Raw genomic sequence first — 16,461 nt, 5'->3', positions numbered from 1 at the left:
ACACTACCTGTTCATTTACTTCTGACTTCTTGACTCACTTGCTCCTTTGCCCTTCTTAAACCTTACCACTTCTTTTGGAAGACATGTTCATTTGCTTTTACTAACAACTGCAAGATACCACACTCAATTTTTAGATATACCCTCACCTTTCTCCTGCCCTGGATTCTCAAAGGATACATCCATATCACTAATTTTAAAAGGTTTAATAGTGATCCTGCCTTCGTGGGGAATTTGGGGATTAGTATTGTGACATGGCCTCGGCAGGTGGTACCATCTAGCCAACGCTGGCTAATTTCAGAAACTAAGGAGGTCAGCCTTGGTTGGTTGGTTGGTTATTTATTTGGTATATATCCCGCCTCATTCAGGAGCTGAGGGTAGCATACATAATGTTCCCTCCTCCTATTTTTCCCCACAACAACTACCTATTAGTATGGGATGGGGAGCATCTGGTAACACCAGGTTGTTGCTAGACTGGGAAGCCTGGAAGAAGGAAATGAGTGGGTTACCACTTAGATATTATTGTCAAGGAAACTGCATGGACTCAGTCAGTAGGAACTGAGCTTACTCAAATTCCTTTAATCTGACCTTTAATCTGACATGGGGGGGTTGGGGGTCAAATGGGCTGTTGAGAGTCTCTAAGTGAGAGGTGGCAGCTCTTTCCTAGGAATCTTTTGCAGTAAGTACAGTAATGCAGGTATGCTGTCAAGGCATATTTCTTTGTACCGCCCATTCTTTCACTTGCCTACTGCTTTTCCTTTCTCTTTTCCTTTTTTTTTTTTCCTCCCTGAACTATCCTTTTCCTAGCTTTGAAAACTATTCCTTTTACTGCTCGGACGGGGAAACGCTCATCTCGCCTCTTCTGCGATGCCAGCTTCAATGAAGAGAGCCCACTGTAGCTTGTGGCTTTAGGTAACATTCATCAAGAGCAGGGGTCGAATTTATTGGGGGGCAGGAATATGGCAGTCAGCAATTAGCATGACAGGCTAACTCTTTCCCATAATGAGAAGACTCTCTGCATTTGAAGCACCTCTCCTCATTGAGCCTGGCAGAATGGACTACAGAAGCCCCTCTTTACTTTATCCCCACCACCTTCCCATCAGGTAGGAAAAGCTCGTCTCTGTATGAGCATTGTGACTGAGTGGAGATTTAAACTTGTCTCTCCCCATTATACCCATCCTTGCTTTTCGTATCTATGTATTTCCCAAGTAAAGAGCAAAGAACAAGTACCTTTGTGTTGCATGCTTATTTTTAATTTGAACTGGAATTTTAGTACTGTATGTGATGTGAAGATCCAGATGTAGGGTTTCTCTAAGGTGTTTTTGGCAACTGCCAAGCTTTAGATAGGATTAATAAAGCATATCTGGTCTGTCTCAAGGTGAAATAGCAAAAAATTTCAAAGATAGTGAACACTGAGAAGCAGGTAAAAGAACTTCTTCCACAAGTACTAAATTTGTTCTGCATTATAGAATGTTTTGTTGGGTGGACAATAGGTATCTTCAAAAGCCACAACTGAGCTTTCTCTTTTCTTTTGGGGCAGGTTTGCGTACCCAGCCATACCGGCGGGGGGACACCAGTCGGCACAGTGGCAGGAAACGGACCACTGGGCAGACTCTCCAGGCGACCTCCGAGATCTCACTGTGACAGCCTTGAATGAGAACAAGCTAACTAAGCCTTGGTTTGCTGGGTGAAGCAAGGACTCAAGGGTTCAAAGCCAAGAGGCCTGGACCAAAGGAATAAAGGGATTCAGGCCAAGATGACTGTCCCCTCCCCTCCCCCCTCCCCCATTGTAGGCTTTTGCACATGCAAGTCCTGCTGGCTACATTGCCCACTGGATCAGCAACCTTGCTTCATTTTGAGTATAACAATCATCTTGGCCACACTGGACTGACCTACCATGGCAGCAGTGGGCAGGATGGGGAGGCTCAGCTGTGTACCACAGGGACAGCCAATGGTGCTAGAAACCACCACCACCAAACCAACAAGAAGCATCTTCCACCACTAAGAATCTCTGTGGCTGCCGCTGCCTCTAAGAAAGGAAGAAAGGAATCTGACAAGGGGCCAGATCCTTCCTCCCTCCTCTCCTCTTTATCCAACCTACTACTCTGGTTTCTTTCTCTAGCTGGGGCATTCATTCTACTTTAATTCTTCAGTTCCTCTTCTGCCCTAGAGACAAGGTGGGAGAGGATGGTCTGGCTGTTTTTCCTCAAGTGTCACAAAAAATTGTGCTTGTCTAAGTGCTGATGTGCTTGTAGGATGGTTACTTCCTGGGAAAGTGTAACCTCAGGATCATCTAAGCCATTATAAAGTAGCAAAACAGGGCTAATTAACTAGTAAATCCAAGATGACTTTATGCTGTTCCTGAGTGGAGCAAACACTCTACATACCAGTGTCTCTCACCCTGGGCAGCTTGAAGATGTGTGGACTTCAACTCCCAGAATTCCCCAGCACTTGTTAATCTTTTGCAGAGGTGCTGCACTAATTCCAGCATTTTAGAACCCAAATCATATTCAGCATTTCATGGATATGGAATGAGTTGGCTTCAGGGGCCAATGGCCAATAGCCTCTTCTTCCACAAAATCTCATGGTTGGCCCTGGCCACATACAGGCCTGTTGCTTCCTTTGAGTTCTAGATCGCTGACAGGACAAGTTCTAAGCAGGGTTGTTGTGAAAAGAGAAATGAGGGAAGAACGGGAAGCATAGTCTTTCTGTCCTTTTTGTATACTTCCGTACAGTCCAAATCTGCCCCACGTCATGACCGATACACTCCAAATGGCAACTGCATGTCAACTGGATTGTAACTGTGTGACTACCGTTGCATCTGATGTGATCAGAAACCCATGGAAAACTAAGTTGTTCTCTCTCTGGTAAACAGAGTTTCCCATGGTTGTATGTTCTTTTACAATATTTAAATGATTTTAGCATTCTTTTCTAGCACAACAGTCAGTCTAGGGAGTTAATCTGGTCAGTGGAACAGCATCTCAGGATTTAGCAAAAGTTTGGCACTTTTTAAAACTATTCATTCTGATGTTGGTGACAATCACACTGGGTATGGGAATTGCTGTTCTTTTCCTTGCCACATGGTGTCACTCTTCTGTGGCTTTTCACTGAACCCTTTTTTTCTTCCAGTTTGCTGGCAGTGCCCATATATTACCTCCCCACCTCCACCCTTCAGATGTGTGTTCTTAAGAACTTTACTATAAGAGACAGAAAAATATGGAGTGGAGGTGACAGTAATTGGATAACTCAGGAGATCTTTAATATAGATTTAATCCATCATTGCAATGCATGGTTCCAATTCTATACTGAGATTTACAACTGTTAGATCATCTGAAGGATTTCACATCCTAATGCTGTACTTACAAAGGCATGTTGCCCCACTTGCTGGAAGCATGGGGAAGGGAGTTAACTCTATTAGGCACATGATAAAGTGCAATTAAACTTTCCTTTGTAGCTCCCGAATCAAGCTCCTCTTTTTATAAATCATATATTTCCCTTTATCTCGGGAGGAAGAACAGATGATACTCCCTAAATATATAGAATGGGAGAGGAACTTGTTCATGCCCTCTTTTTGTGGGGGTGGGGGTGGTATGGGCTGCAACACCTTCATTTTGTGTAATCTGACTCCATCTGGAGCACTTAATGCCTGCAGGGGACACTTATGCAAAGTTGCACTTCTGCTCTCTCCCTCAAACTCCAGCATGCAAGCTTCACAGCAATAACTACCTATTTCAGGAGACATTGGATATGCATGGACAACCAATTTGTTCAGTCTCAACTTGGATGAAAGAAAACCCTCAAAAGCCTTTAGCAATACTAAGGCCAGGTCCCTACTGTCCATCCCAAACCTGCTGTAGACTAGAAGCTGCACATAGGCTTACAAGCCCAGTTTTAGGCTACCATTGCTTTCCCCATAATTTAAGAAAAACTAAAATCATCACAGCAAACACTCAGAATAGCACAAAGAGTTCTTTATGCCATGCCCAGGAACAAGGGGTAGGTATGGGGAGGGATGGTTAAAAAAAGAATTGAATGTGGAACTTAATTATTTTTTTTAAATGCCTTTAATCATGTAGATGGGCCACAATGCTCTACATGAATTGTTACTTTGTATACATTTTTATATATGGTGTGTGAATTGCATTTAATCCAAAGCAAGTTAACAATGAGAGAATATAATACATGTATTATAACAATGCAAATTATGTCTTAGTGTTTGGGAAGTGTACTGGCCTCAGATTAAGACAGGAGACATTCAAAAATTGCACTTTGATTTTTTAAATCTCTCAAACAGGATCCAATACAATCTCCATTAATATCAAAGTGTCCACGGATATACCCAATGATCATAAACTCACAGCAACTCAGAACTCTGTTCAAGATGTGGGATAAGCAAAAGCACTTGGACTATCCAATTGGTGCACTTCAAGCTTACTTCCCCTACAAATGTTCTTCCTGTGTTTTTGGAAATAATGACTCTTCATGACTGAAGTTAGTCTTCTCAAACCTTGTACTCTCCAGATTTGTTTTATTCATACATTTATAACCAGGTCTTGAGGGACTTCTGGAACATTAACAGGGAGGGTGCTGACCCCAATTCAGGGTGGGGTAGAATGTTTCATAAGGTGGACACCATGGCAGAGAAGGCCCGCCTCCTGGGACCCACCAAGTGTAGTTCCCTAACAGACAGGACCCGCAGCATGCCTTCTCTGCCAGACCTGATGGGATGGGGCAGATATAATTGGGGAGAGGCAGTCCCACAGATAACCCAGTCCTATGCCGTGAAGGGCCTTAAAGGTTAAAACCAGCACCTTGAATGGGACTCAGAAGCAAACTGGCAGCCGATGCAGCTTGCAGAGCAGAGATCTAACATGCTGTTCTAGAGGCACACGTAACTGCCTGTCCCACTGCATTCTGCACCAGCTGAAGCTTCGGATACTCTCCAAGGGCAGATAGTTGAGATAAACTATGCAAGTGAAGCAAATGTGAACATTATCCAAGGACCAATTTTACCACTAACAGCACAAAACCGTCACCTCATTCATTGTCACCTAGAGTTCACAGGCTATTTTTTCCCCCCAAAAGATAAGTTGGAATAAAAACCATCAGCTTTGGTGGTTTGTAAAAGGTGTTGCAGCTTAGTTCAAATGTAGGTGACTGTGCCCATGCACTTCTTCTCAGCAGCGTTACAGATGTAGTTTGCCTTCCAGGATGCGTTTCAACTTCCCAGTCGAGCCAAGGAAATAGACACATTTATGTACTACAAGCAAATCCAATAGTTGTTAAACCATGATAGGTACAGAATTGTTTACCTCTGAGTACTAGATGCTGGATAGGTACATTGATCTAGGTGATTTCTTTCAGAAATCAAATGTTTGAGAGACTGGCCTTTGCTGGGATCCCACAGTTCTGCTTATATAACTAGCAGACTCTAGTCTCAGACTGCCGTACCATTGTGTGGTTAAAATCTATACAGTACTCTAAATTTTATGGCCAAGTTTGTACCACGCTAAGCCAAAATGCTTTGAATGCACATGAATATGCTGCCATTTTATTTGACTTGCACACTCATATTTTGTCCAAGACTTAAGGTGGCTTTCATGGGATCTCCATTTTATCCCAACAGTAACCCTGTGAGGTAGGCTGGGCTGACAGCAAATGACTGACCTAAAGACACCACATAAATATTCATAGCTAAGGATGGACATGAACTTGGGGCTTTAACTTCTACAACACAGTCGTTCTCACTACATTTTAAAGCCCTCCCCCTTATTACATGTAGGATTTGAATCAAAGATTGAAACTTAACAATGTTGTCTGGATCCAAAATGGCTACTATTTTGGTTTTACACTTTATGACAAGTGTAATACTATTCAGTTTTGCCCTTTATGACAAGGCCAAGTTACTAAGCCTCAGTGATAGTTGTTTCAGAACCAGACAACACAACCTCAAACTGGATAAAATGCAATGAACAAGGGAATAAAGAAATGCCAACACTTTATGAGTTGAGATTTTCAATTGGACATTGGTAAACATAGCCTTTCTATTGTTGTTACATGCATTTTGGCAAAAGAGGATAACTTATCAAACTCCAGTGCTTCATTCATGAAGCCAAATCCTGCAGAACCCCTCCAAATGATGACTTTCAGCCAGCTGTTCCCCGTAATTGGGAAGCATTTTCTTTATTATTTCAGACAAATCAATTGTAAGCTGTATGAATTGCAATTTAAGAACTGGAAAGTGAAGTCTTTCCTCAAAACACAAAGGCTTATCAATGTTGGGCATCAATTTTTATGAAGCAACCCCTACTATTATGGACAACAGACAGCCCTTGACATCAGCATGAGCTATTTTGTGGTCTTTCCACAGAAATCACTGTGGGAGACAGCATGCTGGCTCTGGTATGTAGTGAAGACATGGTAAATTCATCTGCACCAGAATCACAGTAGTTGCATGCATCTCTTGCAAATTTGTAAACTGCACTTGGTCATCACTTAGTAAACAACATTTCTAGACATCTACCCACCCTAAACCAAAGTCCCAAAGAAAAGAGCAATAATGGAAAAATATCTAGCCAAATAAACAGAAACCACCAAAATACAAGCTAAAGGCACTGTGATTTGATTTAATTTCCTTGATAGAAAAATATACATTCAGCCTTGTGCTTTAGAACTTCACTGACAGTTAAAAGGTAACGTCATTCACTTTTAACTCTTCACAGAATCACTGAGACAATACACTGTGCTTGTATTACATGCTTATCCGTAGTTAATATACTTTTATTGACTGACTGAACACACTGAACCATAAACTAATAAAGGATGGATCTTCAGAACACACTAGACTAAATATGGCTGGCAAGATTGTGGTTCAGAGCATCATGTGAACACAGTGATTTTCATTTGAAACCTATCTGCACCTTCTTACTTCCCCCCCCCCCTTTTTCTTCCCCCATTAAAAATATTTTTTAAGTTGAAAATGACAAAACGAACACTTTTAATTGACAGCATTAGGAACACAGTTTGGAAGCATCTTTAGGCCACTGTGGTTATTACCCTGGTTTTGGCAAAGAGAACTGTTCCAAATAATTATCTCATTCCATTCATTTTAAAAAGCTTTGTGGCATTTCCTGAACTGGAGCTGGAAGGTAAAGTATCTGAGATAATAGGCTGTGATGCTGTGGCTTTCTAGCATTCCATCTGTCGGCTTTTTCAAAACCAATATAATTTCTACATTGAAAAAAATATGCAAACTTCTACACTCATTATTGCAAGCAAATTACTTATTTAACAGTCTGAACACTGAAAGCAAGATAGTTCATAAAATCTCTACACAGAAGGCTTCCTGTGTATATTTTAGCCCAAGCTCTCCCCCACAACAAAGTAAAAAAAAAAGGCTCAGGTCACATATGAGCCTAACTATCCCAGAATTGTTTTCATCATTTGTTCAATATGCCATTATGGCTCAACTCTGCCATGAAGCTACACAGAGTGGATTTATATACCACACTAAAAAAAGACACACACACACACACACACACACAGAGGCCTAACATGATCTGTGAGCTCAGCTGGTATACTCCCTGTCCTTACCTCAGCACGATGCAAACCTGACAAAATAATGTACATTTCTTTAAACCAAGTAACAAAACATGGAGAAAGCATGCATGAAGTAAATGAATTTTTTAAAAAGTGCTTTTCCATATCTTAATCTAGATTCCTATTCCTTGATTTAGGATCTGCTACTTCCTTTGCAGGAAGCAATATACTGCAAGTAGGTTGATGGATTAAGAGGCAAGAACGCCTGGTTTTACAACCACAGATACCTAGGATATCTAGATAAACTTTCAGATTTTTCAGAATGTGAAAGTAGCTTGCTCCCCTGATGCATACAAATACTTCACACTGCTACAATAAAAAAAAATTTTTTTTCTTTTAACTGGATCAGCACTGTGGGAACAGCCATTCCTGCAAATCAAGAAAGGAGCCTGGAAGAATCAAGATTTCCACAGGCTTCTCTCCTAGTAATGGTGATGTTATTAGGAAAGAAACCACTCACAGAAAAATGTATTTGTGATAGGAGCTGTTTCCTCTCCACAAACAGAATGGATAAGCACTCCAAGCTGTACCACCTACAGAGGGCCACTTCTACTTTAAAATAAAATGTGATGCATCCATTTAGGATGTAGGCTGACAGCTGTGATTGGCTCTGCAGCCAGTCTCTTCTCCATAACTCAATTTTTTAAAAAATCATTCCTTCAGCTCCAGCTTGAAGCTAAGAGACAGCAAGAAATGAAATTTGCCCCTCTATCCACATATATTAGAATGACTAATTTCTCTCTCTCACATGAACTCTACCAGCTACTGAGAGAGTACAGAACAAAATGATTCTACAGACTGCAGTCCCAAACAACAGTAAATTCAAGTTTCGATGGGCAAAATTGGAAGCTGCTTACCCTTTTCATCTAGTCGTTATGGTCTTGAGCACATTTTTTTTAACCAGCAGCCTGCCCCAATTGTTGTGGCAGTTTTCTAAATCCCCAACAACATCAGTTCATCAAGTTACTGAATTGCAAGAATAATGGGTCCAATTCCGAGTAGCATTTAATTTTACAAAGAGTTAAATAGGGGCCAAAACAGCTATATGAACTTCAGACAACTGAAGTCACAAACAATCCTAAACACGCGATGGCCTATCTGAGCTGTCTGTCATAACAGCTGGGAAGATATTGCCTCAGAGCACAGCTATGATCAAATAAGCAGGATATCCAAGCAAGGTTTCAAATGCAGCAGCACAACTTCTAATAGACCAGACTATAAAAACCTCTTGCAGATTCAGAAACTACCTATTAAGGCACAGCTTCAAGCTTCTAGAAAATACTCTAGTTGTTCAGAATTTCAGTAGATTTAGAAGCCAGTGAAAGTAATATGAGACATATTTTATTACACAATAGTCATATCAAGCCAGATGTGAAGACATGGATTAACTCTGATGTGAGATGAGACTTTTACAAGGAGAAAGACTATAGGGTTTACAGCTGCCACGTGGCCATTTACACATGGCCATTTACACATTCACTCCAGCTGCCTAGGGATTACATCTGAAAAGCTGGACTGAAAAGATGCTGCCCTCCAGAGTGGTTGTTTGCTTTAGTGAAAAAGTATGTGTGCTTGGGAGAGGAAACAGAAAATCATGAAAATTGAGTTGGATTTTAGGCACTAAAAATACAGGCTGGTCTGCTGCCCTCAAACCCAAATCTTCTCTTCTTTGGGGAGAGAGGATAATCATCAGGCAAGTTTTTAGATTCCTTTTTTGTCAGTTGGGTTTTTCTTCTTCTCTATATGATTTCAAAGTTCAACCAAAGACAATTACAGAAGAATACACTCCAGCCACAGCTCAGTACACACCAGATGCAGCTTTGTGAACAAAGTATCTTTGTGCCTATCAAGAGAAGAGGATGTATATAGTCTATCTATTTTCTTCCTCTTACACCCCTAGTCTAATGACATTCATTTACTTGACCAGAGCTCTTCACACAAAATAAAGCTATTCCAAAACCTACAAAAGCATATTAAAAAAAATAATCTGGTCAGGTAAGAATATGCATAATTCAAAAAAGCCAATCATACTACTACTAGGACTTGCCTAATTTATCTCAAGTTTAGACTTTTGCTTCAGACTATCCTTGGCATAGATGGGATCTGGTCTTCATGTGCACTTAGACTGGAGTAAGCTCTGGTGCATTCAAAAGGGCTTACTTCTATGTCATACACAGCAGTAGACGGATGTAGGTCTCTCTGATTTAGGATTTTAAAAAAATCAAAACAAAAAATTTAATGCTCGCTTGAAATGTATAATCTGTTTACTCTTATTAAAAAAGATTATTTGTATTCAGACTGGCAGATAAAAGTTATCCTGAAAAACATGTAATTTTAACTCTGTAAATTGTACAGTGAAGAAAATGAAGTAATATAGTTCAGTTTCCATGTGAGCAACAAAGTTACTGCTCCTGCAGAGATACACTGGCTATGCCCTCATTAGGTACTTGCTAGTGTAACTGGAGATCATACATTCCTCCAAGGAGTTCAAGAGCAGTATTCAGCGCTCCAAGTGAGAAAAGACAGGTAATGGTGAGGAGAAAAAAAATCATTCCATCAGGATAGTCCTTGATAGTGGGATTAAAGAAGGAGTTATCTGCCTAAAAGACAGCAGCTCATGTTCCTCCAAGCTTTGGGGCTCGATTTTGTTAAATGCAACCCAACCATTCAACTTTGCACAGAAGTTCATCCCACAGCACCTTCCATAGGCACTGGATGTGGCAAAGCAGCGGATGAGGAACCTATAATCTCCTTCAGCAGCCAGCTACCACCACCAACACTGCACTGATCTGTCTGCAAAGTCACGCCTGCTTCAAGGGTGACAATACAAGATGTGGAGAGGAAAAAGACTTTACGGCCTCTTCTCTAACTGACCATGTTTGACCCTCCACTTCCAGCCAGAACTGCAATCAGGTGCCAAACTGCACTGAAGTTCAATGCCTGAATCGGGGACCTCCATATCACAACGAACAGGATCACCTTCTTTTGTGAAGAAGCTGAATGCAGGGGCTGGTATCTAAGAAAGCAAAACAAAAAAGCAGGTGAAGGAATCACACTCTGCGACAGGCACGCATCACTGCAATCCTAATTAACACCCGACTAAAGCTATCAAATCACCCTGTGAACCCACCAGTTCCTGTTTTGAGACCTCTAGAGCACCTCTGGACTTCAGTAAATTTGGCCCAGGGGTAGATTAAGGATGAAATAAATCTTGTACTGTTTTAATATAAGTGCATGCCAAATAAAAAAAACAGGAAAAATATGAATAAACGGGCACTTTAAACCTTTCAGAGGCATCCCAACCCTTCCCCAAATGGGGCAGGGCTATGGCAACCCAAAGCCTCCAAACAGATTGGATATTTTGGCCCCACCCACTCCAATAGTATCTAAGAGATCAAAATTATTACTGTGCACCCTCTGCCATAAGGAAGTTGCTCACCCTGCGAAAGAAAGACAGATCTTGTTCACGAAAAGTTCCATTTTAATACCTAGCCAAAAAAAGACAGGCTCTCCAGCACAACACCTACCTGGCTGCTGATTCCAGTGGCAACATCTCCCACCTTGGCCCCACGGAATTCTCTGATGTGGAGGCTTTCCCCACTAAGCAAGCAGATCTCAATTTTCACCCCTGGGAGGTAAAAGAGAGAGAGAAAGAAGAATGTCTTGTTCCAATTTTATTCCAAAGAACCTTGAAGTGCTGTGTATCAATAGCGCTCAGTCTACCTTCTACCCATCCCTGGACTAATGCCCCTTCATCAGACACATGATGCTCCTCAACCCAGGGAATCCTAGAGCAAGAAGGGGTCATTTAAACCAGTATTTCCAACATTAGCAACTCTAAGGTGTGTGGACTTCAACTCCCAGCATGCTGGAAATTCTGGGAGATGAAGCCCACACATCTTAAAGTTGCCAAGGTTGGGAAACATGGATTTAGACCATCTGGGCCAAACCCCACTCAGTGTAAGAATCCAAATGAAAACATCAGGATACGATGGAGTCCAAAAGTCACAAAATATATTTTGAGCATCCTGCATTTCATTATCTTTTATTGTCACCACCTGCACTATTTTTTTTAAATTCAACTATGCATACAGATTTTACAAACTTTTTGAAATTAGTGCTTCATACATTTAACCAGATTAATCTTGAATGCTCACAGCACACTTAAGACGTCTTTAAAACAATTGATGACTTCGCTGTTTAACTTTATCAAATAAACATTTTCCAGAAACTTAGGTTAGCTAGTTACAAGAAAAGCCAATAAATAATGGGAAAGAATAATTTTTCTTCCAGGATGCTGTCCTATTATTCTAGCTTATAATACAACAATTCAAGTAGTAATTAATTTTGCATTTAAAAAAAATCACATTTGACAAACACCATCAAAAAATGTCAATTCCATAGAAAGATTAGGGTTTCCAACTTTCTAGACGGTACAGCTTAGCTTTCTATTTATTTATTTATTTTTCATCTTATCCCCCCCTTTTTATTTTTGTTTTTATATATATGTATATATATATTTCCTTTTTTCTTTTTTTCCCTCTCTCCTCTTCTTTTTTTTTCTTTTTCTTCTCTCTTCTTTTCTTTTTTGCATTGTAAGATATTATTGTTTGTATGTCATTCTATGTTTATTAAATAAATTAACAAAGAAGTTGTTGGGGGGAAAAAAATGTCATTTCCGGTTATCATGATATCACCAAATCCTACCGTTAACGTAAGTGGGCATATCTGTGTTCCTGCTACGATGCAGCCAGCTGTTCCAGCTGGTGCTCTGCCCATCTACTTGGCTGTTCCAGGAGTGCACACCAGAACTCATGGTGTCCTTCAGGCTGTGGGACATTTTCAATGAGCTCTAAAGAATCAGAAAGGAGGAGAAACTGGATTTTTTTCTGCTTGGCTATCAGATGTATCTTTTTGATGCATTAGTGGCATTCCTTTCTTCCAACTGTATCCCTCACCCCACCCCACCCCAAACATACACATAAACTTCCCAAGAAATGCTAGGGACTGCAATCCTGGACTTGCATTTGGCACCTCACTCCTGCTGTACAGAGGAAAAGGTAAACATGAACACCTTTTAAGTATGAGAAGTAAAGAATGTATTTTGCATGCTAACCTGGCTAAAAAAAAGCTATATGTGTGAGACATAGAGAGAAGCAGAGAGAGAAGAGGAGAACTTTATTTCAGCGTGTGTGTGTGTTTTATACTGGTTATGGCTATTGGAAGTTCTAACCAACCATTCATGATTTGTGCAAGTGCCATGTCTTGGTACTGAAATATTCTGAATGGAAAAGATGCACCAGCCAACACTGTTGCACTGGCAGATGAGAAGTGGGACATACAGGAAGGAATAGCTCAGCTTCTTTGTAAGATTCTGGGGGTAACAGCTCCAGGATTCACAGGTGATATGAGATGAAAGAAAAATGTGAACACTCCCTGGGGAGATCTGTACCCTTTTATCATAGGATACTATTTATTATTATATTATAATAATACAATGTATTATATATTCCAATGAATGGAATTTAAATAATTCCAATGAATGGAATTTAAATAATTCCATTAATTATAATAATTCCATTATTATATTAATGGAATTATTTAAATTCCATTCATTGTGACTCATGGCAGTTTGTACTCATTTTGGCTGAGAGAGTAACTGGCCAAAAGTCATCCAGTTGATTCCACAGCTGAGTGAGGACTTGAACCTGGTCTCCCTGTCCCACTTCAAGAACATAAACAGTACACTCTACTGATGCAACTCAGTTGCAGCGAGCAGAGTTTCTAGTTTGTCAGAAAAGCACAAAGCCCTGGGAATGATCTGGAATGAGCGGGAGAGAGACTGGAAAAAGATGCTGAAGACTTTTTCACCATACTTGTTCCTTCTCTGACCCAGGAGGTTGGGGTGGGGAAATAAATCAAGTATAGTAGGTCAGTCACTCATTTTATTTATTTCTTCTACCATTGAGTAGGGAGGGAATAGATATGCATTTCTCAATAGGGTCCAGATTGGGGCTGCAAAAAAAAAAAAGAAGTTTTCCTTCATAGCATAGACAGGACACAAACCTGAAGCAGGAACACATGGTGAAAGATATGAATGTGCAAGCCACTCAAATGTGCTCAGAGTCAGATTGTTCTGAATGAGAATTCTGTCCAATCCTCCTTGGAACATTCTGTCTTGGGCAATCTCCTGCAATTCCAAAATAGCAACTGTCCATCCTCACATACTTACCTTCTCACTAGCATCTGATGGGAGGAAGCTATCCAGGCTGAAGCATGACAGCATTTGTTCCTGTTCCTCCAGTGAAAAGGGCTGAGAGAGGCTGTTCAGAATCAGATCTGTGGAAAGGAGAATGGATTAAAATGGAGACGTTGAAGGCTGTGCACTCTAGACATTAAAAGGTTCCACCATCCGTGACTGCCCTAAACTGGAGTAACCATCACCCCGCTTCTGGATTCATTATTAAAACAGGCAAGGACCTCCTCATCTACATACTAATACAATTATTACAGTTCTGAATTTTTTTCTTCCAATAATAAATCAGATCAAGCTCCATGGGTCTGCTCTTTTTTTTAAAATGTACATTTTATTTATATTAGTACATGTTTCCCAACTATTATATTTAGTTTTAAACATCTTAGCATATATTTATTAAAGCTGCCTCATCAAAACTTAAAAATAAAAGACAGGGTGTTTTAATGAACAGCAAAAAAGTGCTGTGCCAAAGCAAGGTGTGAAGTACTTCTTCAAATCATTTTTGAAACACTGCACTACCTTAATAATGAATCCCTTTCACAACTTCATTAAAATAAAGGAGGTGAAAATGGATTACCAAGTTTATTGGCTCATCTAAAGTATGTTTTGCTTAAGCTAGTAACTTTGTTTAACTCAGGGTTTTCAAAGGATCTTTTCATTTCCTGATTCTATTATTAATTTTGAATACTCCATATGCCTACTCTATAAAATGCATACCATCAGAAACTCTTGCTATTTTCACACTCCTACATGTTCCATTTCCTTCATGGGTGCCTGCTCAGTATTTGTGGATTCCTTTTATTCTACTACTATCATTACCGTTTAAGTCTTGTTAACGCTATATCCAACATATTTCCCCTTTCCTTCTTTTAAACTCACAAGTATTATATGACTGGTTCCTTCAACTAAATTAGTAACAAGCAGGTAGAACTACTACTTATAATATACAATCATTCCTCTCAGAAAATCTTCTGTGATAAGGACACCTGCCAAAAAGGCTTGAAGAAAAGAAGGGTCAGGAAAGGAGATGGCAAACAAAGCAGCAGCTTTAAATGACAAGAAAGCTAATGCCGGATCCATGATTACCAAATTCCAGCTGCTGAAGGTCGTGATCAATGCTGGGGGTCCTCCATTCTGTCATGCTGCCTTTCCTAGTGCTGGGTGGAGTCAGGAAGGAGGGTAGAAGAGAATCACATGGTGGCAGTAATTTCTTGCACATGTCTGGGTGAATTAACAGTTTTCTCTCGGTCAGATCCTGACATGGCAGTGGAGGGCTGGGGCTTCTACACAACAGCTTTGGGCTACCCAGGGGCTCAGGTACAGGCAATAGTAGTTCTGGGAAACTAGTTTTCTGTGTCAACTGCAGGCGTCTGGGTTCTCTGTATTCACCACTCCAGGAACTCTTCAGGCCTCCCACTACAAACCAAAAGCACAAATGGGAAAATCTATAGTTAAAAACAAAACAAAACAAAACAGGAGCACTGGAACCCCTTTTCAGCCACCAGGATGCATTTACTCAAAGCATGATGCCTCCAAAGTTTCAGAAGATAGATCCAGATCTTCTTAGTCTCCTGTACCAGTCCATTATGAAGAGGGAAAGGTATTTCCTCATGGAATAATGACTACTCTGGCATAGTTTTACTTTCTACGCAGAATAACATTTTATTATATTTTCAAACAAAACAAAACCAGAAGGCAATATAGGTAGTCCTTGCTTAATGACCACAATGGGGACTGGAATTTTGGTTGCTAAGCAAAGTGGTCATTAAGCGAATCAGGCCCAATTTTATGACTTTTTTGTGGTCGTTAAGTGAATCACTGCGGGGCTAAGTGAACCACATGGTTGTTAAGCAAATCACAGGGGTTCCCCATTGATTTTGCTTGCCAGAAGCTGACTGGGAAGGTAACAAATGGCGATTACATGACCACAAGACACTGCAATGGTTATAAATGTGAACTAGTTGCCAGGCACCAAATTGTGATCATGTGATCGCGGGGGAAAGCTGCAACGGTCATGTAAGGACTGGTCATAAGGTGGCTTTTTCCAGCACTGTTATAAGTCCAAACTGTCACTAAATGAATGGTTGTTAAGCGAGGACTACCTGTAGTAAACCACTTGTGTCTTATTGCCAAGAAAAAAGACATAGCACATCCAGATGGAAATCAGGAGTGAGTTTGACATTTCATTTCATTTCATTTCAATACCACCAGGCTCAGAAAGACTCCTGGAGGCTTACAACAATAAAAACATACTGCTTTTGAAATGCCACAAAGGTTGTTGCCAACAGGAACAACTGGGAAGGCTGTTCCACAGGGTGCAGATCACCACCAGGAGCTAAACCATTCAGTGCTTTTATAAAGCCAAAACCAACTCTTTGATGGAAGCCTGCTGATAACCAGTCCTATGCTCACAATACAGATGTTACTCAGCTATAATGGCTCTTATTTGTCAGCTTGAAGGAGACTATCCTGACCTGCATTATTAGCCAGCTTTCCAGCAGCACTCAATAATTCGTTTTCCTTCTACACATATGCAACTTCAGAATTTTACACTCATGGATGCTGAGGCAGGAGAGAACAAGAAAGATTCTGTCCATTGCTTTTTAAGA

At 40.5% G+C, this 16,461-nt stretch overlaps 2 protein-coding genes across 7 annotated transcripts in view; one reads left to right on the top strand and one right to left on the bottom strand.

Moving 5' to 3' along the window:
- FMNL1 (formin like 1) overlaps nucleotides 1-2,419 on the top strand; it is a 78,770-nt gene extending 76,351 nt beyond the window's left edge. For all 6 annotated transcript variants that reach the window (XM_063300549.1, XM_063300550.1, XM_063300552.1 and 3 more), the window contains one exon: nucleotides 1,538-2,419. In XM_063300549.1, the coding sequence (XP_063156619.1) occupies nucleotides 1,538-1,641 (104 nt within the window). In that variant the 3' untranslated portion in view covers nucleotides 1,642-2,419. The remainder of the gene's footprint in view (nucleotides 1-1,537) is intronic.
- Nucleotides 2,420-10,108: 7,689 nt separating this feature from the next.
- Nucleotides 10,109-16,461, bottom strand: part of MAP3K14 (mitogen-activated protein kinase kinase kinase 14) — a 30,941-nt gene continuing 24,588 nt past the window's right edge. Inside the window, exons 11-15 of the mRNA XM_063300547.1 lie at nucleotides 14,939-15,268; nucleotides 13,829-13,935; nucleotides 12,304-12,448; nucleotides 11,124-11,224; nucleotides 10,109-10,612 (exon numbers count right to left, since the gene is read on the bottom strand). Of these exons, the coding sequence (XP_063156617.1) occupies nucleotides 10,448-10,612; nucleotides 11,124-11,224; nucleotides 12,304-12,448; nucleotides 13,829-13,935; nucleotides 14,939-15,268 (848 nt within the window). The 3' untranslated portion in view covers nucleotides 10,109-10,447. The remainder of the gene's footprint in view (nucleotides 10,613-11,123; nucleotides 11,225-12,303; nucleotides 12,449-13,828; nucleotides 13,936-14,938; nucleotides 15,269-16,461) is intronic.

This window comes from Candoia aspera, chromosome 4, assembly GCF_035149785.1.
Source record: "Candoia aspera isolate rCanAsp1 chromosome 4, rCanAsp1.hap2, whole genome shotgun sequence".
Classification (NCBI taxonomy): domain Eukaryota; kingdom Metazoa; phylum Chordata; class Lepidosauria; order Squamata; family Boidae; genus Candoia; species Candoia aspera.
This window is presented reverse-complemented; position numbering and strand designations above follow the sequence as displayed.